Source organism: Cetorhinus maximus, unplaced genomic scaffold (assembly GCF_964194155.1).
Source record: "Cetorhinus maximus unplaced genomic scaffold, sCetMax3.hap1.1 HAP1_SCAFFOLD_1245, whole genome shotgun sequence".
Classification (NCBI taxonomy): Eukaryota; Metazoa; Chordata; class Chondrichthyes; order Lamniformes; family Cetorhinidae; genus Cetorhinus; species Cetorhinus maximus.
The window spans coordinates 24,481-51,589 of NW_027597187.1; the positions used below are offsets into that span (position 1 = coordinate 24,481).

General features: G+C 42.9%; 2 protein-coding genes across 2 annotated transcripts; one reads left to right on the forward strand and one right to left on the reverse strand.

The window, feature by feature from the left end:
• Nucleotides 1–557: 557 nt before the first annotated feature.
• lrrc57 (leucine rich repeat containing 57) lies at nt 558–7,396 on the reverse strand. The gene is made up of 6 exons (XM_078536474.1): nt 7,262–7,396; nt 6,303–6,474; nt 4,917–5,052; nt 3,972–4,240; nt 2,112–2,297; nt 558–1,243 (listed from the first exon to the last, which is right to left on the reverse strand). The coding sequence occupies exons 2-6, from the start codon at nt 6,384–6,386 to the stop codon at nt 1,202–1,204; spliced, it is 717 nt and encodes a 238-aa protein (XP_078392600.1). The 5' UTR covers nt 6,387–6,474; nt 7,262–7,396; the 3' UTR covers nt 558–1,201.
• A 41-nt stretch (nt 7,397–7,437) lies between these two features.
• Nucleotides 7,438–21,936, forward strand: haus2 (HAUS augmin like complex subunit 2). The gene is made up of 7 exons (XM_078536473.1): nt 7,438–7,673; nt 8,413–8,519; nt 10,239–10,343; nt 18,151–18,220; nt 19,102–19,234; nt 20,390–20,498; nt 20,920–21,936. Exons 2-7 carry the CDS (start codon nt 8,430–8,432, stop codon nt 21,034–21,036), a joined length of 624 nt encoding a protein of 207 aa, XP_078392599.1. The 5' UTR covers nt 7,438–7,673; nt 8,413–8,429; the 3' UTR covers nt 21,037–21,936.
• Nucleotides 21,937–27,109: the final 5,173 nt, after the last annotated feature.

The following is a 27,109-nucleotide window of genomic DNA, read 5'->3' on the forward strand; positions in this document are numbered from 1 at the left end:
CTTGACATTGTACCAGATCAGGACTGTCAGGCCCATAGAGTTTGTGAACATTGGTTAAATGTGCTACTCATTAAATTAAAAGCATTTAATTGTTATCTCCCCCACTTAGCACTTTCCCTACAGCTGGTATCTTAGTTGCTTCATTTAGCCATTCCTAAGTTTCCATAAATTTCCATAGTAATAACCAAATCAACAGGCCACAATAGCTCATTTCTGGCAGGGAAAATGTTCCTGATGTTTATTGTGCTTCACATTTTCAAAGTTCCTGAAGAATTGAATGATTTCTGTTCTGGTGCAATTATAAGGGGCATTGCTGAATTCCAGGTTCCTCTCACCATCCTAAATGTTCTTAGGGATCCTGCATTTTGTCTTGTGGGTCTCTTACCTAAACAAGCGGTGATTGATCTGGCTGGCCTTCCTGGTCAGGCTGAGCGTCAGGGCAAGCTAGAGGAAACCTTTGCCCTTGTCCTGCCACAGAGTTCCCTGCTGCTGAACACTTGTCAAATCAAAAAGGCGGCCAGTGGGTGGGGGGGGTGGAAAAAACTAACAAGAAAGCATTTTATATGTAAGTATTTTATTTTATATATACACAATGCTGTTTGAAATGATGGATGGAATGGAGCCAGAACTCAGCAACAAGAAGTTGGAACAGGGGCTGTAGCTGCACCATCACCTTTAACCAAGAATGCTGAGCCTTGTCAGCATAGATACCAGTCCTGATCCCAGGCAGCAGTCTCTATCAGCAAATCACAGATTCAAGCTGAATAGAGCTCCAGTTATGGGAGTAGGAAATACAGTGAAGAACAGTCAAGTTACCCAAGCCATCTCCCTAACCTAACATAATTCCAGCCCCTTTCCCAACTCAGGAAGTCATGTGCAAAGTGCAACTGTTCATACAAGGTGCAACTGTAGTGGATTCTGTCAGGAGTGTGCAGGACTGTGTGTGTCCCTATGTTCACAGTAGCTTAAAGACACTAAAGTATAGATTAAAGGCAGCATATCAACTTTACTAACCCCAATAACTGGAATACAGGCAGGGCTGGGGCCCTTGGCATCACATCATACTGCCCTTCCACAGTTTTCTTCAATGGGTCAGAGTCACTTCCACTGTATAGTGTATTGCAAGTTACTTCTGCCATTTAACCAGCTGCCCAGGTAAGCTGGGCCATCATCCTGTGGCTAAGGCAGAGACCTTGGATCTTCAAGAGAATTTCTTCTTTGTTGCTGTGAAGCGTTCCATATACTGAGGGAAGAGAAATACAAATCAGAGTGCAAACCACCCATTCACTCACTCAGGTCTGTCACAATGAATCAACCCACCGTCACAGATAGACTGTCATTCGCTCAATCTACTGTCCCACACATAATTTCACCCCTGTGATCACGCAGAACTGTGCCCCTATACTTGGCCCACTCAGGTGGAACTAATCCCTGAGGTCTCCACCCTGCCGCCCAATTTCTGCAAATTCTTATAAACTATCAGCCTTCCCCACACTTTGGACCGTGCACTGGAGTCAGATTGGCATCAGATTGACAGGGCAGAGGTGAACTGAAATATTCTGGATTCAGTTACATCAACAGAACACCACCATTCAATCACCCTTCCCCTTCAGATCCTAAGTCCTTCCCTTCATTAATCTCACATTCCTACTTAGGCCAATTTAGAGGAGTGGGTTTAGACTGACTTATATTAAAAAGGTATGGGGAATGAATGGGATATCAAAGGATACAGGGATTAAGCAGGAGAGTGGGTTTAGACAAGGTGGGATATTAAAGGGTATGGGGAGGTTCCCAGGAAAGTGGTATTGAGAGTGGATAGCTCATGAAGCAAACACACTGGGTGAACCTGTTTCTGTCCTGGTACACTGTAGAGAACTTGAAGTAAGCACTGATGATGCTGAAAGTACAGGTGTAAAAACCTGGTCTTGGCTCTAAATCAGTAAAATCACAGGAATTCCAGTGTACTACAGGCACCAGGGATGTTGTCAGGGTTTCAAATGGGATCCTTTGCCAGAAGTAACTAACCAGACGCCTGTACCTGTCTACCTGTTTCAGGTATTGATTATCCCATTAGCACCACCAATCCTTGCCCATCACACATCGTGACCAACCTTATCATAACCCTCCTGATCTCGCAGATTCTTAATTTCAAATAGATTTCCTTCAACAGCCAGCAGAGAGATCTGGGAGTCAGCCAGGATACTGACAGGGATCATGGAGATTTCTAAACAGTTCTCTTCAATCCGCAAAACCTTCAACCGTGGACAGCGGGAGATGTGCGATGAAATCTGAGAGATCTGAAAGCACAAAATGATTACTTTAAACTTCAAACCAAATCATAAAATTAGCAGCTTGTAGTGCACAGTCCTCATACTGTGCACACACTGCTCTTCTATTGCACCCATACCTCTTCCATGTATGGGTTTTTGAATCAATGTACACAATTAATGGCATTTTTTCACAAAAAACATTGTACTGATGGGTTTGTACAATAAATTAAATTGTATTGATGCTTTTGAAGAAAAACATTGGTTGCCCAATTGATTTGAGGATCAATATTGTCACAGTTACAATTAATAATGCATACCCCTCATACTGTGCACAATTAAGTGCACACAACTAATAACAGTTCATACTGGGGATAACCTTTACTAGGTACAGGAGGCAATTCAGCCACTCAAGTCTGTTCTGCCATTCAATTAGATCATGGCTGATTTGTATCTTGACTATTCACCTACCTTGGTTCTGTAACCCTTAATCCCCTTGCCTAACAAAGATCTATCTATCTGTTTTGAAATTTTCAACTGACTCCTTTCCCTCATGACTGCTTTTTGTGTGAAGAAGCGTTTCCTGACATCACCTCAACACCTGGCTCAATTTTAAGATTGTTCCCCCTTGTTCTGGGCTTCCTTATCAAAGGAATAGTTTATTTCTAACTATCCTATCAAATCTTTTATTCATCACGAACACCTCAATTAGATCACCCCTATAACTTCTAGACTTAAAGGAATACCAGCCTTGCCTATGCAGCCTGATCTCATAATTGAACCCTTTTAGCCCCTGTATCATTTTGGTAAAACTGATACAACCCCTTGAGATACATTGAACTCAGTACTCCAGATGAGGTCTAACCAGAGGGTAGCATAACTCCCACCACTTTGTATCCCAGCCCTCTTGCGATGAAGGTCAACTCTCAATTAGTACTTCTCCACTAGCTTTTAGTGATCTCTGTATTTGGACCTCTAAACCTCTTTCTCTCTCTTTGATCATCCATAGTTCCTAGTTTCTCACCATTTAGAAAATGCTCTGATCTATCTTTCGTAGGTCCAAAGTGGCTCTCTATTCCTCCTTCAAAATCATTTATAAAGACTGAAAAGCTGTGACCCCAGTACAGATCCTTGGGAGCACCACTTGTCACACCTACCAATTTTAGTACATACTCATCATTCCCAGTCTTTGTCACTTCCCTCTGACCTAATTCTCTAAACAAGCCAATGGCTGCCTTCAATTCCAATTGTTTTTGCAATAATGATCCTAGGTGGAACCTTATCAAGTGCCTTCTGAAAGTCTACATAAATAACACTCATAGGAAATCCTTTATAATATCAGTAACCCCTCAAAAAAAATGCAACTAGGTTCATTACCATTTACAAATACATGTTGGCTTTGTCTGCACACAGGCTGTTGCAACTAATAATAGACATAGCTCACAGTGCTAAGCTTATACTGAGAACAAGAAATAATGCAGATTGTAGTGTGTGCATTAATATATGTAATTCACAGTGTACAGAAGTAATAGCATACACATCTCACTGCACAACAATACAGATCCTGGTGTACAAATAGTGTACACAGACTGGCATGAACAACTAATAATACACACAGTTCAGAGTGCACATTAATGCGCACTGCTCATCCTGTCACACTATTCCATTTTTTTTTTTGAGTTGTAGTGCTTGCCAGTGACAGACCTGGTTCTGGTTGACATTGAGTTCAATGGCTTGCAACCGCTCCAATTCATCTGGAAGGCGCTGGATTCGGTTCTTGGACAGATCCACCACATCCAGGTGTCGGAGGTGGCAGAGCTGAAGTGGGAACTCCCGAAGTTGGTTCCCAGAGAGATTCAGGGTCTTCAGGGCTGCCAGCTGGCCAAAGCTGGAGGGGAGCTGTTTCAGTGAGTTACTGTTGAGATGCAGAGTCTCCAGTTTCTTCAGCTTGCCCACATCGTCAGGGAGAACAGCTGACAGAGAGAAACATGTCAAGATAACGGAAAGAGATGTGTTCAGTGGGTAGAACTGCCAACCAGTGAGGTACCGAGCTACTTTCATGTTCTGGGTCATTCTGGGCCTGGTGTCATGCTGTGAAAGGGAAGGACTCAGATTCTGGGTGCACTGGGATCAGTTCGGAGGCAGGCGGGATCTGCACAGGAGAGACAGGGGCTGGAGACACGGTGTTTGAGAGAAGGATATAAATTCCTGGGATTAGGGACCAATTAACGTAGGAGCATAGTTCTGGGGCAGAATTGCTTTGTACAGATGGACAGGCTTCACCTGAACAAGGCTGAGACCAGTGTCCTTAATGACAGTATCCTAACTAGTAATATGGAGGAGGAGTTAAACTATAATGGAGTAGAAAGAAGAGAAGGGGCAACCAATGCAGGAAAGTGAGAGAGAACAGGGAAATTATAAAAAAGCAGGAGGAAGAGCAATTAAAAGAAAAAATGTAGATGGAGAGTGGTTTGAGATGTGTATTTGTAAATACACAAAGGATTGTGAATAAAATTGGTGAGCTGGATGCACTGATTGCTGTAGGGAGCAGGGTGGTCTGATATAATGGTATCAATGAGGATGTATGTTGCATGGGGCTGGAATGGACTGGGCTGGGCTGTGCACAACTGATGGTCTACTGAGTCTTACCCAATTTATTGCTATTCAAATTCAAACTCTTCAAAGCTGTGAAGCGGCCAATGACAGAAGGCAAGATCTCGATCTTGTTTCCTGACAGATCCATCGTCCTTAGACTCGATGCGAGTCTCTGCAGGTCCATGGGAAACTGAATATTAAAAGAACAAATCCAGAAATCAGTAACTTCTAAAGAATTGCTAAAGGAGAAAAAGGGCAATCCCTGAATCTCCCACCTATACCGCACTCTAAACAAGGGTCTCCTGGGAGACCATCTCCACCATAACCACCTGCTACTGGGAGAATAATACAGGCATGTAAAGGACTGAAGTAACTAAGCATTACTTTAATATCAAAGGGCTGCAGTTTGCACAGCTGATTAATGAGGGCTGCTCCTGTATCTTGTGTTCACCTTCAATGGAACAGCACAGGAGGCTAAAATAGTGAGGTCAAAGTGGGAATGGGAGGGGTATAAAAGGGGAGTGAGAATGGAAGCGAGCATTAAAGTTGCTGAGACAAATATGTCTCACTCCAACTACTGACATTCCTCAGATCAATGGAGTACATCATGGACAAGGAACAATCACTTTCACATTCAGTTCCCAAGAATTAGAAACATCAATCACTAGGTTTCCATTCTCTCACAGACTAAGAGCTGATCTGATCAAGGTTTTTAAGATGATTAAAGGATTTGATAGGATCGATATAGAGAAACTATTTCCTCCAGCGGGGCCAGTCCAGAACAAGGGGGCGCAAGCTTAAAATTAGAGCCAGGCTCTTCAATGGTGATTTCAAGAAACATTTCTTCACACAAAGGATGGTGGAACTCTCTCCAACAAAATGCTGTCAAGACTGGGGGTCAGCTGAAAATTTCAAGACCGAGATCGATGGACTTTTGGTAGGTAAGGCTTTAAAGGATTACGGAATGAAGGTGAGGACTTGGAGTTAAATAAAGATCAGCCATGATCTAACCGAGCACTAGAAGAGGCTCGAAGGGCTGAATGGCCTCCTCCTATCCTATGTTCTGAAGCCTGGTTACTTGTGGTTCTGGCCTTATCTTAATATGCAGTAAATAAGTTAAGAACGTATAGAACAGGATCATTGTCTCTCACTCAAATTAGCCTCAGTGCTTCTCATTTTGTGAAGGGAAGAATCTGTCTGGGTTGCTGCTCCCCATCACTGTCCCGTGATTGTTGCAGTGAAGTATGAAGGGAGAGCAGGGGATAAGATCCAGGGTTGAACGTGAAGCCCTCACTGACGATCATGCTGCTGGCACTCATGGTTAGGGCACAAACACGATCCACGGCTACTTTGATGAGAAATCACTAAGTCCGCAGACAGCTCAACTTTAGGGTCCATTACAAACATCACAACTCTCACTGTTTTGCTGCAACTTCTCACCTCATTCAGGCCTTTCCCTGTGAGCTGGAACACCCCTGTCTTCTGTGCAGTTTCCAGGTGAGCTTTCAGGGCACTGTTCCCCATGGCAAAACTGCATAAATTCAAAATAAAAAATTTCCCCAATCTCTGGTCACTTCCGGGTCTGCTCAAGACAAGTCCCACCAGATCATACCTGTAATAAAACACTCAAGTCAACAAATAGGGAACTTGGAACCCAACATGTAAACCTCAACCACCATCTGCTCAAATAGTTAAAACAATTCCTCTGGGACAAAACTGAGTCTTCATTCGAGGAGAGGATGTTGCCAAGTTAGCAAATTTAAAGGCCATGGGCCTAACGGGGCAATGGCAGCATGGATACTACATTGGCTAATGTCAGAAAGTAGACAGCAGTGGCAAACAGTTGTATTTCAGACTGTAGGGAAGAACTGTTCTGTTGAAGGGTCATGAGGACTCGAAACATCAACTTTGTTCTTCTCCGCCGATGCTGCCAGACCTGCTGAGTTTTTCCAGGTATTTCTGTTTTGGATTTCCAGCATCCGCAGTTTTTTTGTTTTTATATAGACAAGATGAGACTCAGCTCTGAAGAAGTCATGCAGAGAAGAAACGTTAACTCACTGTTTCTCTCTCCACAGCAGCTGCCAGACCTGCTTGAGTTTTTCCAGCGTCTTCTGTTTTTATTTAAGACTCAGCTGTAATGTTCTTTGAGGACTATTGAAAGGACTGAAGTCCACTGTACAGAGGCTGCTCGGGAACAAGTCAGAGGGAAAATGAGAAAGCTCACTGGGTGGATAGCAGCAATCTTTGATTTTAAAAGTAATAAAAACGTTGGAAATACTCAGCAGGCCTGACAGCAGCCCCTCATCAGATCTTTAAACCTCTGCCGATTATAAAAGAGATTGAATCTTGAGAAGAGTTGACCAATCGCATTCCCCTCAGTTCCTGATCCCGGTTATTACCTGACTCTGCGACCTGCTCTTCCATTTGTTGTGGGTGGACAGGTTGCGCCTTTATCTTATTACAGGGCGGGGCCAGGTGCGCTGCATAATCCGGAAACCGACTGCAAAACATCCCCGGCAACTTCCGCTCGGCCCGAACTCGGAGCCAGCGCAACCGCGTGATAGCTCCTACTGCGGCTGCGTGGAGGACTCCGTCACATCAATCCATGCCAATAAACTACACCTCCCCCCGCCGCAATGCAGCGTCCACGTGGTAAACACCCGCCTTCAAAATCCCAATACAAACCCTTTTGTCAGCGTCTCCTGACCTTACCAACATGGCGAGATACTTGGTCCATACGTCATCATTAAGCGCTATCAATAATAAATTACTTCACTGCGCGACGCAGAGTGAAGGTGGAGCGCGGGATTGGTGAGTAACGGTCGGAGCTGGAAATGGCGGTTGCTGCTGACCCTCCCCGCCCCTACATCATCTATCCTATATCATTCCCTACACAAAATCCTAATAAATAGGCGTAGGCCATTCAGCCCTTTGAGCTTACTCTGCCATTCACTAAGATCTTGGCTGATCTGATTGTGGCTTTAATTCCACTTTCCTGTCTGCCCTCCAAACCCTTAACCCCCTTGTCGATCCAAAAACTATCTAACTCAGCTTTGAATATGCTGCTTGCTGGTGAAGAGACTCCCATAGACCTAACGACCCTCTGAGAGGAGGAATTCCTCCTCATCGCCATCTCAAATAGGAAACCCCTTTTTTGAAATTTTGCCCCCAGTTCTAGATTCCCCTGAGTGGAAATAACTTCTCAGCATCTACCTTGTCAAGCTCCCTCAGTTTCTTGTATGTTTCAATAAGATCACCTCTCATTCTTCTAAAAGCCAATGAGTATAGACACCAACCACCCCCCAGCCCTCTTCAACACCCCCTCTTCCCCCCACTTCTCCTAGCCCTCTCCCCCACCCCCACAGCCCTCCTCCCCAGCCCTCCCTACCCCCCCAGCCCTGGCTCTGGAATGACCTGTGTGAGATACTTGGGTTTGTACAAGTGACTAATTACGGAAAAGTATTTGCTTCGGACTTCTAGTTTAGAAGCCACAACACTGGAATCTCTGCTGAGCTCTTAGGATTTTTTTTCTGCAATTTCTCTTTTTCAGCCCATCTTCAAGTGAGAATGCAGTCTGCAAACCCATGGGAGCCGGTAGTAACGAACCCAGCAGCCTGTTTCCTCGAGCGGTGCATGGGAAGGGGATTGTTGACACAGGTATTGCTGGCTAACCCTGGAGGAATTTAATGAATCAACAGTGTAGAAGAGGCCCTTCGGCCCATCGACTCTGCATTGACTTGTGAGAAACACCTGACCTACCTACCATTTACCAGCACTTGGCCCATAGCCTTGAATGTTATGACATGCCAAGTGCTCATCCAGGTACTTTTTAAAGGATGTGAGGCAACCTGCCTCCTCCACCCTCCCAGGCAGTGCATTCCAGACCGTCACCACCCTATGGGTAAAAAAGTTTTTCCTCACATCCCCCTAAATCTCCTGCCCCTCACCTTGAACTTATGCCTCCTTGTGACTGACCCTTCAATTAAGGGGAACAGCTGCTCCCTATCCACCCTGTCCATGCCCCTCAATCTTCTACAATGCCTCTTGCACTTTTCAAAATCCATGCATTTATTTTTTCTTTTTAAAATTCCAGATGTTTCTTCAAACCTACTTGCTTTGCGGTTGTTCTTAACTCTGGAACCCAGTCAATAATTGTCTCTATGAGGAATATCCCCGCTCAGCTCCATCTGGTGCTTGGTTATGTTGACACTGATACATTCAGGGTTAGCAGACTGAGTGGGAGCTCCCAAAACCCCAAAGAAAGAAAAACTTTCATTTATATAGCTCCTTTCACAACCTCAGCATGTCTCAAAGTGCTTCACAGTCAGTAAGCACTTTTGTCATGTAGAAAATGCAGCAGCCAGTTTGCGCACAGCAGACTCCTACAAACACCATTGTGATCATGTTTTTTGTAATGTTGACTGAGGGATAAATATTTGCCAGGACACTTGGGAGAGCTTCCTTGCTCCTCCGTAATAGTGGCATGGGCTCTTTTAAATCCACCTGAGGGGGCTGCAATTTAACATCTCGTCGGAAAGATGGCACTTCCAACACTGCAGCACCCTGTCAGTACTGCACTGCAGTGTCAGCCTAGGTTATATGCTCAGGTCCCTACCGGCAATTGAACCCACTACTTTCTAACACATAGGCAAGAATGCCAAGCCAGAGCCATGGCTGACCTGAGCACTGAAGTATTTGTAGCAACCACCCTCCAGTGCCTGCCTGACTGATCAGCCATTGAATTTGTGTTATCAGGTCAGCCTTGACGTGGGATGCTAGTGGATTTTAAACAAGCTGCATCTCACAGGCTCTTTCCTGTCCTCTGGTGCCCAAACGCGCACACTTCCAGTAAATGTTGCTCCTTGGCAATCCGAAATGAGGTCCAGGGTCAATTTTATGTTCTTCTCCCCTTACTCTGGATGATGAGGCCAGTTAGAGTAGTTCTGTCTCTCCTGAGTGGAAAAAAAACTATCACAGACAGGGAGTCCTGCTCTCTGACTTGTGAAAAATTTTCCAAAAGGCTGACTTACATGTTGGTTTCCTCACCCTCTCCTAGACCACCTCTCGCTTAGTCTGTGCCTCCTCCCACAGCCTGCAAGCTTTAAACAGTCATGCTTGGTATTATCTAACAAGCTTTCTAAAATCAAAGCTTAGCTCCTGATTCCAGCCCAGCCTATTCTAGCCTTGTCTTCTTCTGTACCGTGGGACTCTGTTCTTATGGAAAATCTCGAATAGGATGTCATTGCTGTTCCAAGCATCATGCCTGACAGCATTGCAGAGATGGAGAGTGAGTTGATTGCAGTTGTAGCTCTAATTTGCATATTTGTTTTACTCCCAGATTACTGACGTGCTTTTTTTTCTTCTCCTGTCAAACAGGATATCTTAGATTTAAACAAGATAGAGTTTGGAAACACAGTGCCATTTGTTCAACGCTTCAGACTAATAGATGAAATTTCACACACCAGGGCAGAACTTGAGCAGGTACCAGTGTTTACAACTCTAGATAATAAAACTGTTCACTCTAAAGGATAGGAACGAGCCAAATGCAACAGCAACTTGACTTTATTTAGAGCCTTTAACTTGCATCCCTAGGCAGTTTGCAGAAGCAATATCAAAAAAATATTTGACACAGATTTGGGAGAAACCATGCCATGCAAGCCTGCCAAAACAGGACTGGGCTCCTAGTTATTGATGATATATATAATAACCGCAGAGACTTGCATTTATACAGGATCTCATTGTAAACAAGTACTGGAAGATACTTCCATAAGTCACAGCATCTGCACAGTTTCACAGTATCTTTACATTGCAGGAGGAGGCCAATCAGCCCACCGAGTCTACACTGGCTCTCTGAAAGAGCATTCACCGAGTCCCACTCCCCTGCCTTATCCCCGTAATCTGGCACATTCTCTCTTTTCAGATGGCAATCCAATTCCCTTTTGGATACTTCTATCGAACCTGCCTCCACCACCCTTTCAGGAAGCTTGTTCCAAACTCCAACCACCCTCTGGGTGAAAAAAATTTTCCTCACATCCCATTTACCCCTTTTGTGAATTATTTTGAATCTGTGCCCTCTAGTTCTTGATGTTTTCTTGAGTGGGAACAGTTTCTCACTATTTACCCTGTCCATACTTTTAAGGATTTTGAATACCTCTATCAAGTCTCATCTCAGCTGCCTTTTCTCCCAGGAAAAGAGTCCCAACCTCTCCAATGTATCCTCATAGCTACAGTTCTTTATCCAAAAATCATTCTTGTGAATCTCCTCTGTACTCTCTCCGATGCCTTCACATCTTTCCTCAAGTATGGCGCCCAGAACTGGAAGCCTAACTAATGTCTTATACAAGTTCCACATGACCTCCTTATTCTTGTACTCAATGCCTATTAATAAAGCCTAAGATGCTGTATGCTTTATTAACTGCTCTGTCAACATGTCCTGCCATCTTCAATGACCCATGTACATATACACCCAGGTCCCTCTGTTACTGCACTTCCTTTAGCGGCTCTCCCTTTATTTTATACCGTCTTACCTTATTTTTCCTGCCAAAATGAATCACCTCACACTTCTCTGCATTGAACTTCATCTTCCACTTGTCTGTCCAATCCACCAACATGTCTATGTCCTTTTGAAGTTCAAGACTCCCCATCACAGTTGACAACATTTCCAATCTTTATCTCACCTGCAAATTTTGAAATCATGCCCTGTACACCACAGTCTAGGTCATTAATATATATCAGGAAGAGCAAGGGTCCCAACATTGACCCCTGAGGAACTCCACTACAAACCTTCCTCCAATCTGAAGAAGAACCATTTATCACTACTCACTGTTTCCTGTCACTCAGCCAATTTCTTATCCAAGTGCCTACTTTCCCTTTTATTCCATGACCTTAAATTTTGCTCATAAGTCTGTTGCGCGGTACTGTATGAAATGCTTTTTGAAAATCCACATACACCACATTAATAGCGTTTCCCCTATCAACCTTCTCTGTTACCTCCGCAAAAAACTCTAAGTCAGTTAAACATGATTTTCCCTCAATGAATCCTTGCTGGCTTTCCTTAATTATCCTGCACTTGTCTTAGTGGCTATTGATTTTACCCTGTGCTATAGTTTCCAAAAGCTTCCCTACCACTGAGGTCAAACTGACTGGTCTGCAGTTTCCAGCTTCATCCTTGCACCTCTTTTTGAACAAGGGTGTAATATTTGCAATTCTCCAGTCCTCTGGCAACTCCCTGGTGTCTAAGCAATACTGGAAGATTATCACTAGTGCCTCTGGAATTTCCATTCTCACTTCCCTCAGTACCCTTGGCTGCGTTTCATCGGGTCCTGGTACTTTATCTATTTTAAGTAAAGATAGCCTCTCCAACACCACCTTCCTCTCAATTGTAAATTCTTCCAGTGTACCAGTTACCTCCTCTCTCACCTTGGCCTGGGTAGGATCCTCTTTCTTTGTAAAGTCAAATGCAAAGTACTCGTTCAACACCTGCGCTATTTCTCCAGCCTCCACATGCAAGTCCCCTTTTTTAGTCCCTAATCGGCCCTACTCTTTCTTTTACCAGCCTTTGATTATTTACCTGTTTATAGACGACCTTGGGATTCCCTTTTTATGTTCGCTGCCAGCCTCTTTTCATGCTCTCTCCTTGCTTTTCTTATTAGTTTCTTCCCTTTCCCTCTGGTCCTTCTATATTCAGATTCTCCATTGTATTTTCTGCCTGATATCTGTCATACATGCACTTCTTCCTTTTCATGTTTATCTCTATCTCTCTCGTCATCCATGCCCTGGATTTATTTGTCCTACCTTTCCCTTCAAGGGAATATACCTTGACATTGCCTTCAATGCTTTTTCTTTGAAGGTGGCCCATTGTTCAGCCACCTTCCTCAGGACACTACTTGAGGAACTCCTGCAGTGATGTCCTGGGACATAGATGTTGACCTCCAACAACCACATCCATCTTCCTTTGTGCTAGGTATGACTCCAACCAATGGAGAGGTTTCCCCCTGATTCCCATTGACTCCAGTTTTGCTAGGGCTCCTTGATGTCACAGTCAGCTAAAGCTGTCTTGATGTCACAGGCAGTCACTCTCGCCTCACCTCTGGACTTGAGCTCTTCTGTCCGTGTTTGAACCAAGGCTGTAATGAGGTAAGGAGCTGAATGGCCCTGGCGGAACCCAAACTAAGCATTAGTGAGCAGGTTATTGCTAAGCAAGTGTCGCTTGATAGCACTGTTGATGACCCCTTCCATCGCTTTACTGATGATCGAGAGCAGACTGATGTGGTGGTAATTGACCGGGTTGGATTTGTCCTGTTTTTTTTTTGTGTACAGGACATACCTGGGCAATTTTCCACATTGCGGATAGATGTTAGTGTTGTAGCTGTACAGAAACAGCTAGGCTAGAGGTGTGGCAAGTTCTGGAGCACAAGTCTTCAGTACTATTGCCAGAATATTGTCAGGGACCATAGCCTTTGCAGTAACCAGTGCCTTCAGCAGATTCTTGATATCGTGGAGTGAATCAAATTGGCTAAAGACTGGCAGCTATGATGCTCGGGACCCCTGGAGGAGACCGGATCCACTCAGCACTTTTGGCTGAAGATTGTAACAAATGCTTCAGTCTTATCTCTTGCACTGATGTGCTGGGCTCCTCCATCATTGAGGATGGCGATATTTGTGGAGCCTCTTCCTCCAGTGAGTTGTTTAATTGTCCACCAGCATTCACAACTGGATGTAGCAGGACTGCAGAGCTTAGATCTGATCCATTGGTTGTGGAATTGCTTAGCTCTCTCTTGGCTCTCAACAGTCGCTTGCTGCTTATGCTGTTTGGCATGCAAATAGTCCTGTGTTGCAGCTTCACCAGGTTAACACCTCATTTTTATGCATGCCTGGTGCTGCTCCTGGCATGCCCTCCTACACTTTTCTTTGAACCAGCATTGAACCCCTGGCTTGGTGGTAATGATAGAGTGGGAGATGTGCCGAGCCATGAAGTTACAGATTGTGGCTGAGCACAATTCTGCCTATCCTGATGGCCCAAGCACCTCATGGTTGCCAGTCTTGAGTTGCTAGATCTGTTCGAAATCTATCCCACTTAGCAAGTGGTAGTGGTAGTGCCACACAACACGGCGGGGTGTATCCTCAGTATGAAGATGGGACTTTGTCTCCACAAGGATTGTGTGGTAGTCACTCCTGCTGATACTGTCACGGAAAGATGCATCTGTGACAGGCAGGTTGGTGAGGTTGAGGTCAGGTATGTGTTTCCCTCTTGTTGGTTCCCTCACCACCAGCCGCAGACCCAGTCGAGCAGCTATGTCCTTTAGGGCTCGGTCTGTAGTAGTAGTGTTACTGAGCCACTTTTGGTGCGGACATTGAAGTTCCCCACCCAGAATACATTCTGTGCCCTTGCCATCTGCAGTGCTTCCTCCAAGTGGTGTTCCACATGGAGGACTAGTGTATCATTAGCTGATCAGGGGGCAATACGTGGTAATCAGGTAATCAGCAGGAGGTTTCCTTGCCCATGTTTGACCTGATGCCATGAGACTTCATGGGGTCTGGAGTCAATATTGAGGACTCCCAGGCAACTCCCTCCTGACTGTATTCAACTGTGCAGCCACCTCTGCTGAGTCTGTCCTGCCAGTAGGACAGGACATACCCAGGAATGGTGATGGTGGTGTCTGGGACATTATCTGTAAGGTATGATTCCATGAGTATGAGTATGTCATGCACTACCCTCCAGATGTTGGTAAGGAGGACTTTGCAGGGTTGACAGGGCTGAGTTTGCCATTGTCATTCCTGATGCCTAGGTCGATGTTGGGCGGTCCGTTTCATTCCTTTTAGACTTTTTAGCAATTTGATGCAACTGAGTGGCTTTCTAGACCATTTCAGATGGCAGTTAAGAGTCAACCACATTGCTGTGGGTCTGGAGTCACATGTGGGCCAGACCATGTAAGGATCACAGAATCTTTACAGTGCAAAAGGAGATCATTTGAGTCCATTGAGCCTGCACTGGCTCTCTGAAAGACAATTCCACCTAGTCCCACTCCCCTGCCTTATCCCCGTCACCTTGCACATTATTTCTTTTCAGGTAGCAATCCAATTCCCTTTTGAATATCTCTATCGAACCTGCCTCCACCAGCCTTTCAGGAAGTTCAATCCAGACTACAAAAAATTTTTCCTCACAGGACATTTACTCCTTTTGCCAATTATTTTGAAACTATGCCTTCTAATTCTTGATGCTCTCTTGAGTGGGAACAGTTTCTCACTATTTACCCTGTTCATACCCCTCAGGATTTCGAATACCTCTATCAAGTCTCCTCTCAGCTTTCTTTTCTCCAAGGAAAAGAGTCCCAATCTCTCCAATCTATCCTCATAGCTACAGTTCTTTATCCCTGAATCATTCTTGTGAATCTCCTCTGTACTCTTTCAGAATCAGAATCACAGTGCAGAAGAGGCCCATCAAGTCTGCACCGACACGTGAGAAACACCTGATCTACCTACCTAATCCCATTTACCAGCACTTGGCCCATAGCCTTGAAGGTTATCACGTGCCAAGTGCTCATCCAGGTACTTTTTAAAGGATGTGAGGCAACCCACCTCCACCACCCTCCCAGGCAGTGCATTCCAGACCGTCACCACCCTCTGGGTAAAAAAGTTTTTCCTCACATTCCCCCAAAACCTCCTGCCCCTCACCTTGAACTTATGCCCCCTTGTGACTGACCCTTCAACTAAAGGGAACAGCTGCTCCCTATCCACCCTGTCCATGCCCCTCATAATCTTGTACACCTCGATCAGGTCGCCCCTCAGTCTTCTCTGCTCCAATGAAAATTACCCAAGTCTATCCAACCTCTCGTCATAACTTAAATGTTTCATCCCAGGCAACATCTCCTCTGCACCTCCTCCAGTGCAATCACATCCTTCCTATAATGTGGCGACCAGAACTGCACACAGTACTCCAGCTGTGGCCTCACCAAAGTTCTATACAACTCCAACGTGACCTCCCTACTTTTGTAATCTATGCCTCGATTGATAAAGGCAAGTGTCCCATATGTCTTTTTCACCACCCCACTAACGTGCCCCTCTGCCTTCAGAGATCTATGGACACACACGCCAAGGTCTCTTTGTTCCTCAGAACTTCCTAGTGCCATGCCACTCATTGAATACTTCCTTGTCAACTTACTCCTTCCAAAGTGTCTCCTTCAGATCCTTCCTCTAGTATGGCACCCAGAACTGGACGCAGTACTCCAAATGAGACCTAACTAGCACCTTATACAAGTTCAACATGAACTCCTTACTCTTGTACTCAACGCCCCAATTCATAAAGCCGAAGATACTATATATTTTATTAACTGCTCTCTCAACATGCCCTGCCATCTTCAATGACCCAAGTACATATACACCGAGGTCCTTCTGTTCCTGCACCTCCTTTAGCGGCTCTCCCTTTATTCTATACTGTCTCTACTGTGGCAGGATTCATACTTCTCTGCATTGAACTTCATATTTCACTTGTCTGCCCAGTCCACCAACATGTCTATGTCCTTTTGAAGTTCAAGACTATCCTCATCACAGTTGACAACATTTCCAATCTTCATCTCATCTGCAAATTTTGAAATCATGCCCTGCACACCACAATCTAGGTCATTTAATATATAGCAGGAAGAGCAAGGGTCCCAATGCTGACCCCTGAGGAACTCCACTACAAACCTTCCTCCAATCTGGAAAAAGAGCCATTTATCACTACTCACTGTTTCCTGTCACTTAGCCAATTTCTTATCCAAGTGCCTACTTTCCCTTTTATTCCATGACCTAGGAGTTTGCTCACAAGTCTGTTGTGTGGCACTATATGAAATGCCTTTTGAAAATTCATATACGCCATATCAACAGCGTTTCTCCTATCAACCTTCTCTGTTACCTCCTCAAAAAATTCCAGCAAGCTAGTTAAACATGATTTTCCCTCAATGAATCCATGCTGGCTTTCCTTAATTATCCTGCACTTGTCTAAGTGACTATTGATTTTATCCCGTGCTATAGTTTCCAGAAGTTTCCCTACCACTGAGGTCAAACCGATGGTCTGTAGTTTCCAGCTTCATCTTTGCACCTCTTTTTGAACAAGGGTGTAACATTCACAATTCTCCAGTCCTCTAGCACCTCTCGTGTGTCTAAGCAAGACTGGAAGATTATCACTAGTGCCTCTGGAATTTCCACTTTCACTTCCCTCAGTACCCTTGGATGCATCTCATCCGGTCCTGGTACCTTATCTATTTTAAGTAAAGATAGCCTTTCTAACACCCCATCCTTCTGAATTGTAAATTCTTCTAGTGTACCAGTTACCTCCTCTCTCACCTCGGTCTAGGCAGCATCTTCCCCTTTGTAAAGGCAGATGCAAAATACTCGTTCCATACCTCCCCCAAAAGAATGTCCTGCAGCTTCTCTGTGATGGTAGATTTCCTTCCCTAAAGGGCATTAGTGAACCAGATGGGTTTTTACAACAATTGACAATGGTCATCATTAAACTTTTAATTCCAGATTTTTATTCTATCATCTACTGTGGCGGGATTCAAACCCAGTTCCCCAGAACGTTACCCTGGATCTTTTCTCCCCTTATTCCCTGAAGCAGTGACACAACTGAGATATGGTTGCTTGGATAATGCGTACACTTTGACACCTTATCTAAGTGGCCATTCCTCACGTGTGGGTCTCAGTAGTGTGTGAGCAGGATATTATGTGGATGGGAGAGGGCTACAACAAATTACTGACCAGGTTTGGAAATTGCCTGATTGGGAGGAGATAGAGAGTAAGGATAATGGGCATGTACTCTAATTGGCAAAGGTGACTAGCAGAGTTCTGCAAGGATCTGTATCGTTAACTCTCTTTCTCTCTCTCCACAGTTGATGGATTTTTGTTAACTGAGGGTATTATGGGATCTGGGGCAAAGTTGGGTATATGGAGTTAGGTCACAGATCAGCCATGATCTCACTGAATGGCCGAACAGGCTCGAGGGGCTAATTTATTTATTTTTTTTTTTTGTCCCTATCACAGACAACCCGACCCTGCCCTCATCCAAAATTTACACAAATACACATTCGGACAGGAGGCACAAAACAATAGATATTTGGCTGATCCACCAAGGGGCACTGAAGCTACTAATGTGGCCCGAACCTCCAGTCCAACTGAAACTAGATCACTCAACACAGACCAGTAAAACAAGAAGTCCTGGTCTGTGTGACCAGGAGTGCAATCACCCCCCCAAACTACTTGAGTATCTGCCATGTACTGTTGTTAATGTTTATTCACTTTTGACCATCAGAAATCTCTGGAGTTAAAGCTGCTGAAGTTGCAGAATGACACCGCAGATATCACCCACCCGGTGTGTTTGAGTAAGTCTGTCTGGTAGTTCTGTGCACGTGAAATATTAATGGGGCAGGTAGGTTACTGGATGGGTTTGACGTATTCCTTTAATGGACTGGAATCACGAAGGCCAGACCAGAGAGGTCCCTTCCCTCTAGGATATTGGTTGGGTTTTTACACACAGTCCAGTGGCTTTTTATTTTTTATCAGCCCAAAAATGACCAGATTTATTGAATTAAGTTTCATGACATTCCCTAGAGGGGATTTGAACTCCGATTCCTAGTCCAGTACCATAACCACTAGGCTACTGTATGCTCTATTCCTGCCAAAATATCTGTTTCTAATACATGGACCCAAGTTTAGGCGAAGGTGAACAGTTTCTAATTCATTCCACACATTCCCTATGTAATGTAATAGACTGCTGAGGGAGACAGATATGTGAGAAATAGGTAGTTGAGGGAGTGTATGAGTGAGAGAGATTAGGGATCAGAACCAACCAGACCTAAGGAGCTGACTGGGCCTGTCACTGCCAATTTGATCCAGCGCTGAATGTCCTTAGATGGGTTTATCATGTATTTATTGTGGACCTTGTAGCAATAATTTTAGAGGGTCCCAGGCTCACACCAGTTTGTACTGAGTTAGCCAGTCTCTTCCTGAGCCAAGTAGCGGCAAATTAGCCAGGGTTCCTGCCCCTGATCACTGGTTGAATGGTCTGCCTGTGCTCAATGAAGAAAGGCCATTTAGATAAGCTACCACCTGTAAAACTCTGCCCTTTGTGAGTTAACACCTTCAGCACATTAGTAGGGAGAGTAAGGACTCTACTGATTTGGTATGTATTATATGCGCTGAGTGTCAGACACTCAGTGCCTCAGCATCAGATATTTGACATGCTTCTCTGTTGTATTGCTAGCTGAGAAATACAGTCGGCTTCAGTCGATGAACAGCCACTTGGAGGCAATCTTGCAGGTGACGGTGTCACTGAAACAGCGTTTGGTTCAGCCTATTTGTCATCAGTGCCTGCCTGTTGAAGCCAATTGTCACAGGTGAGCTGTGGGACATCCCAACTGCACCTGGCTTTATTGATGTCAGCACCATGGTAATTGGTATTAATTAGGGCCCATAGAATTTTCCAGCACCTCAAAACAGTTTCTGCAGCAAACCCAACCAGATTCTGTGGCATTAGAATGTAGATTCTACAACAAGTCTGGCTATTGTTTGAAGACATCCCAATTTGATTTTTATATTAGATTTTGTGGGTGGTGTTGGGAGCATTCAACCCACTGAGTCAGGTGATGGTGGGTTCAAGCTCCAATCCAGGGGCTTGAGTACACAATCAAGGCTGACAGTCCCAGTACAGTACTGAGGGGGTGCTGCACTATTGAAATGCAGATGAGACATTAAACCAAGGACCATCTGCACATTCAGGTTGATGTAAATAATCCCACAGCGCTATTTTGTGAAAGAACAAGAGATTACTCCCAGTGTGCTAGACAATATTAACCTTTCACCCAATAACCCCATTATCACATCACGTGGCTACCAGGATAGTAAAAGGTGAAATAGAGAGAGCTTGGTCTTTCTTTATCTAGTAATTTCCATGTCCTATGTAACCACCACTAAAACATGTTACCGAGGTGTCAGCTGTGGCTCAGTTCAAAGCACCCTCACCTTTGAGTCAGAAGGTTGTGGGTTCATGTCCCACTCCCGGAAAAAAAAAAGTCAAGAACTGTGAATGTACTTGAAAGAGTTAAAACATGTTACCTAGTCAGCATCACATTACCATTTGTGAGACCTTGTTGAGTGCAAATTGGCTGCCGCATTTCCTACATTACAATAGTGACTACACTTTATAAGTACTCCATTGGCTGTAAAGTGCTTTGGAACATCGTGTTCATGAAAGGCACTATATAAATGTAAATCTTTCTTTAAATGGTAATAACCTAATTGGAACAAAATCCAACAAAATTGAGAGGGCAGGATTAATATCAGTTGAGAGACACTGAAGGATCTGCATTAATATCAGTAGAGATACAGTCAGTAACACGGTGCTGGGGGGGGAATGAGGTCTGACTGACAGTGCAAGGGAGCTGGATTAACATCAACAGGGATACAGTCAGTAACATTCTGCACTTGAAATGAGATTCAGCCCTTTCTCAGCTACCTTTATCTCTCTGCTAATCACATTAACTTTTCCCTAGATATGTCTCTGAACTCCTGCCTATGATGGTTAAGTTCATTGAGAAACTGGACTCCAATCTGCAGCTGATAAGAAGCACTCCTCAGGTGACCATGAAAGTGAAGCTGATGGTAAGTAAACAGTGGAAATTTCCAACAGTTTTTATAATTTTTTTCTCTTCGTGTAGAATGGAACTTTTTCCATTTCAATCACTCAGTATCACAGCCTGAATCAGATACATAGTCCTTTCCACACTTTCCCATCTAACACTCTGTCTGAAACATGCAACACCAGCTCAGTGAGACTTAGATGGGACAGTTTAGAGGGAGCTTTACTCTATATCTAACCACGTGCTGGGGGTCTTTGACGTGACGGTGTAGAGGAGAGTTACTCTGTGGGAAACCTGTATTGTGCCCATCCCAGAAAAAGCCAGTACAAGCTCTAGTGTTAGAAATAATAGTCCTAGCACTGATGTTCATCCACTTGTAATTACTGTAATAGAAAGATGCACTAAGAATATCAGCATTTGAAGACTGTCTGTTGTCTGTTTAGGAAAACCTTGTTGCCAGGATGGCGTCTGAGGTACTGGAGCTGAAAGAAGTGATGGATTTTATCATGAGGTGGAGAGAGCAGCAGAAGACTGGATTGGAGAGCCTGGAAAGCAAATGATGACTCTGCTTTCCGGCTGGGAAGTCAGTATCACCCAGAGAATTGGGCCATTTGATACGAGTTTTTGAGTTTCCAGATTTGAATGTGTGAACTCCCTATGGATGGCCTTAGCAACAGTAATAAACCAGTGTTTGTGACTGGGCAACCACTCAACTGATTCTTTGGGACATCAGTTGTGGGAAGTGTCTGGGCAAGCTCTGAGGTAACGCAAAATGGTTAAAATGCTCAGCGTCCGTGGCGAGAGCAGAGGAGCTAATATGTCAGCTAAGAACCCTTGGTCATTCCCTGTAGTGCTGTCAGTGTGAATGTCTGACAGATTTTACTTGGCAGTGTCTGTGCCTGCTGTTACACAGGCAGTGACTGCTTCTTAGGTACATTTCCATGGGTACCAATGCTTCTCTGGTTACTCAAGCAACCAATCTTCATGTCAGTCCACACAGGAATAGCAGGGCTATTTTATAGTGTAGCCAAGTCCAATCTTGTCCTCCTCTTATGTCCATTCCTGTACAATTTTCAGCCAGAGCCACCGAATCATGACTAGGAGGAGAACCAAGACTATTGTTCCCCAGCCTCAACTCTTTGTCCCCAACTGGAAGTGAAACCAGGGCCTTTCGCTCAGTGCCTTTAATCTTTAGACTACTGGGGGATCTGTTATCCCAGGTAAATAGGGTCTTGTGCAGTGTCCGATCAGGATAAAATGTCATCAGAGAGAGCCAGCCCCAAACACAGCACATAAATGAATCCTTTATTGTTGAGTACGTCACCTTGTAGAATTTTATGCTCCCAATGATGATAATAGTAATTATGTGATGATAATGGTAATAGTTTCTCACACATTTCTTCTAATCAGGAATTGGCTAAGATTATGCTCAATTGTAAATAAAAGTCTCTTTTGGCATATTTAATGATTTTTGGAATTTTATTAAAATTAATCATCACCAGATGCACTAATTGGAAGCATAAGGGGACCAGCAATATCAGTGCCAGGGCTATGAGAGAAATTAGTGTCTCAGCTCCAGATCCCTCAAAGCCTCCCCACTGTCTACCAGGTTTAAGCCATGAATGTAATGAAATAGTCACCACTGGCAAGGATAGGTGCAGTTGCAACAACACCCACCATGCTTGACATCTTCTAGGATACAGCAGTTTGCTTAATTAACAACTTTTTTACTGTTGTGGATATACCATTAGCTTCAAGCTCCCACTCCAATTTGCAGACTATCCTGCCATGGACATATATCACCATTCCTTCATTGTTGCTGGCAGTTTCTGCAGGTCATGGAAAACTTGGAAAAGTAATGGAAATTTCCAAAAAAGGCCCAAAGTAATTGAAAAGCCATGGAATTTTATAAGGACAGGGATGAGACTTTTCTGACTTTGGGCAGAATTCCAACTTTTTCTAATGTCCACTTTATGACACAGCAGTTGGTAAAGGCTGAGTTGTTTAAATCACAGAGAGAAACTTGAACAGCTGTCATAATCTATATTTTCAATTGGTATGTTTGAGAGCGGCTTTGAATTCAGGAATAAAATCACCAAGCCTCAAGAGGTTTTTTTTATATAAAACTAAATTAAACATTTATTAATTTAACAACAAATTAAACACATACACATGTCTACAAATTAATATCATAATAACTTGTAAACAAATCCCCAAATTAATCAATCCCAGGTAAATCTTCATCAAGGCAACAATAACCCATAGACTTCAAACAGACACCAGGCAAAGCACGTTTGACCTTACAAATTCAAAATGAGGTTCCTTTGCAGACAGTTGTAGGCTTATAGGCTGGTTAGATCTGAAATGCCTCTGACTGTCACAAAACTCCTTTCTGTTTATACCAGGCTTCCCCTTTGAATGTAAATTTTCTATTGTATAACTAGGTTTTTTAAATTTTATCTCTCCTAACAATTTAATTAACATCTCAAATTTCTATACATCAAAGCACCCAGGCTAGCTGGCTTTAATCCAATTAAGACACACATATAGACACATACCCTACTACAATTCCAATTTAACAATTTCCAATAACATTATAGACATTAACATCTCTTCATGACATCCCCCTCCCTATCGAAAAATGAACTCATAATTTTAAAAGATGGCTTCATTTTTTTAATAACCCATCTCACACTATCTTCTATACTTATTACACTATTACATTACCAGATCAATGCATTAACATAACAATATATTAAAAAATCCTTGGTTTCAACAGAAATCATTTCAGTTCAATGTCCAGGTTTTCTTTTAAATGTCCAATTTTCTCTTTTAGCTTCAAAATCTTGATAACGCATCTGTAAACAGATTTTCTCTACCAGCAACATGTATAATCTGTAGATTAAATGGTTGTAATAATAGACTCCACCTGAAAAGTTTTGCACTTTTATCTCGAAATTTGTCCATAAACATCAAAGGATTGTGGTCTGTATAAACAGTTGTTTCTGATGAATTGTTTGCAACATAAATTTTAAAATGCTGCAACGCTAACACCAACCCCAGGTCTATTTCTCAAATATGGAATATCTTCTCTGTTTTACATTCAGCTTCCGTGAAAAATACCCTATTGGTTTTTCAATTCCAGTGTCATCATCTTGTAACAGTACAGCCCCAATGTCTATATTGTTTGCGTCAATGGCCAATGTAAATTGCTTGGCATAATTCGGTACTGTCAAAACTGGTGTCATAGTTAATGCAGTTTTCAAACTATCAAATGACTTCTGACACTCCAGTGTCCATTGAAACTTCTTGTTCTTTTTTAATACTCAGTCAATAGGGCAACCACACTGCTAAAATGTGGTACAAATTTCCGGTAAAACCCACCCGTGCCCAGAAATCTCAAAACTTCATGTTTCATTGTAGGCACTGGGAAATCCACGATAGCCTTGACTTTCACATTTCTCAGAACCGCCTTACCATATCCAATGGCATGGCCTAGATACGTAACTTGCGCTTTTGCAAATTCACTTTTAGCCAAGTTCATCACCAAATTAGTTTCTTGTAATTGAGAAAATAATTCTTTCAGATGCTGTAAATGCTCCTCCCATGTCTGACTGAAAACTATCAGATCATCAATATAAACAGCACAATTGCTTAAACCTGCAATTACTTTGTCGGTCTTTGAAATGTTGCAGGTGAGTTCTTCAAATCAAATGGCATGACTTTAAACTGATATAATTGATTTGGCGTCACAAAAGCCAATATCTCCTTTGCTCTTTCCGACAACGGTACCTGCCAATATCCTTTTAGCAAGTCAATCTTTGTGATAAATTTCGATTGTCCCACTTTCTCAATACTATCTTTCAACCATGGTATAGGATAAGAATCTGCTTTTGTCACCACATTCACCTTTCGATAGTCCACACACACACTGTTTTCCATCCGGTTTTGGTACCAGCGCAATAGGCAAACTCCAGTTACTGTAAATAGACTTGATACCATTTTGAAGCACAAAATCAATTTATTTTTGTACTTGCGATAACTTTGCTGGATTTAATCTATAAGGACGTTGCCTTATTGAAGATGAAACCTGTACAGACACATCATGTATAGCTAAATCTGTCTTTCCCAACTTATTTCCACAAATAGGTTTGTTTAACTGCAATAGCTTTTCCAAATCACTTTGACACTTGTTTGGAAGGAAACTCAATATTTCATTTAAATTTTCAAGTACCCCCTCATTATCCAATTTGATTAGAGGAAAATCAATTTCAGAGTTCCACACTTCTACCTCTTTTTTTCATCATCCACCATCACCAATACCTCTTTTTGTTCCTCTTCCCTGCCAAAGCACTTTTAAAGCATGTTTACATGACACACCCTCTGCTTCTTTCTTCTAACTGGAGTATTTATTAAATAATTTAGTTCACTTAATTTCTTTTCAATCCTGTAAGGTCCACTAAACCTTGCATTTAATGAATCACCTAGTACTGGTAACAGAACTAGTACCTTCTCTCCAGAAACAAAACTGCGGGCTTTAGCTTTCTTATCTGCCTTCACTTTCATATCTTTAAATGTTCTTTAGCCGACTCACATGCCCTGTTCAGTCTTTCTCCCTGAAATTTGGTAAGTAATCCAGGAGAATAGTTTCTGAAATTTGACCCGCCAATTTCTCGACTCAATTTCAGGTCCCCTTACCTCATGACCATAAACTAGTTTAAAAGGGCTAAAACCAGTCAATGCATTAGGAGTGTTTCTAATAGCAAATAACAAGAATGGAATTCCCCTATCCCACTCCTGTGGATAATCCTCATAGTACGTTTTTAAAGTTTGATGCCATCTTTCCAAAGCTCCTTGTGACTCCGGATGATAGGCTGTTGACTTAAATTGTTTTATCCCCAAATTATTCATTACTTCCTTAAACAGCTGTGACATACAATCAGATCAGGGTTCAAATTTTATTTCCTTAGGTAAACTATATCTTGTAAAAAATTTAGTTAACTCCTCCACAACCTTCTTAGATGTAATATTTCTTAAAGGTATCGCTTCAGGAAACCTGGTAGACACATCCATTATTGTAAGTAAGTACTGATTTCCACGTTTAGTCTTAGGGAGGGGCCCTACACAATCAATTATGACCCTAGTTAAAAAGTTCTTCAAATGCTGGTATTGGGATTAAAGGTGCCGGCTTAATCACTGCTTGTGGTTTCCCTGTTACCTGATATGTATGACATGTTCTACAGAATTTGACTGCACCCTTATGCAATCCTGGCCCAAAAAAACCTCTGCATCTTTTCCTGTGTTTTCCTAATTCCTAGATGTCATGAGCAATTCTCAGAATCTCATTTCTATATCCTAATGCGATAACAATCTGATGTACCTCACTCCAGCTTTCATTTGCTGAGACATGGTCCTTCATTTTCTCATTAAAAATATCACTCTTAAGGTAATAACACACTGGAACACACTTTGCCTCTGTTTCTGAGTAAGCTGTCTGATATAAAAGTTGTGTGTGTAAATCCTTTTTCTGTAACTCCACTAACCTTGAGTTAAACACTTCAGCTGAATTAAGGCAAAATGCTGCGGATGCTGAAAATCTGAAACGAAAACAAAAAATGCTGGAAAAACTCAGCAGGTCTGATAGCATTCTGTGGAGAGAGACAGAGATAACGTTTCGAGTCCATATCTGAAGAAGAATCAGACAGACTTGAAACATTATCTCTTTCTCCCTCTCCACAGATGCTGTCAGGCCTGCTGAATTTTTCCAACATTTTTTGTTTTCACTTCAGCTGAATTGTCCTGTAGTCTTTCCTCCTGAACAATATTATCAAACACAGCGCCAGCTAATTGGATTTCGACACCTTCTTCTTGCCTTTGAACTGCCTGCCCTTCTTGTTTTTCTTGTTTCAACCTGTGTGCCTTTGAAGTCGTTATCACACAACCTGGAAACAATCCAGGATGCGCTCTCTGTAACACATCTGTTAAAACCACTTCTACAGACTGTTCAAGTACACTAGGCATCACCCAAATCTGAACCCAGCTATATCATTACCCAAAATAAATTGAACCCCTACAATGGACAATTTTTCCACTACTCCAACAATAAATTTTTGTGCTAAAATTATTTTAGAACAAATTTGATTATAAATTTTACACTCTAAAAATGACATACCATAGAATTAAAATTTTTGTGCTAAACTTATTTTAGAATAGCTTCACCTATCTTTCATTCACTCTTTAAATTTACCTTCCACAATGGAATAGGTTTAGCATCTCCATGAACCCCACTTCTTATCACCTACTCTTGCAATACTCCCTTTGAACAACAAATATCACTGTCCCACAACATTAAGGATTGACTAGCCCCTGTGTCTCTTAAACTTCCTTACCTATCACTGATTCTCCCTGTTTTACTTGTACACAAACCACTGGTTTTTCCTGTACCTGAACCTCAGAACCCATAGTACATTTACTCCCAGAACTTTTCTGCACCCCAATAATTCCAACAGATTTTCCCAATAAATTCCAACACACTAACTTTGTGTGCCCCACTTCATTACAATGAAAACACCTCAATTTTTAAATGTCACTCCTACCCTCAGCACCTTTTTATCCTGAGAAAAAACTTCCTGG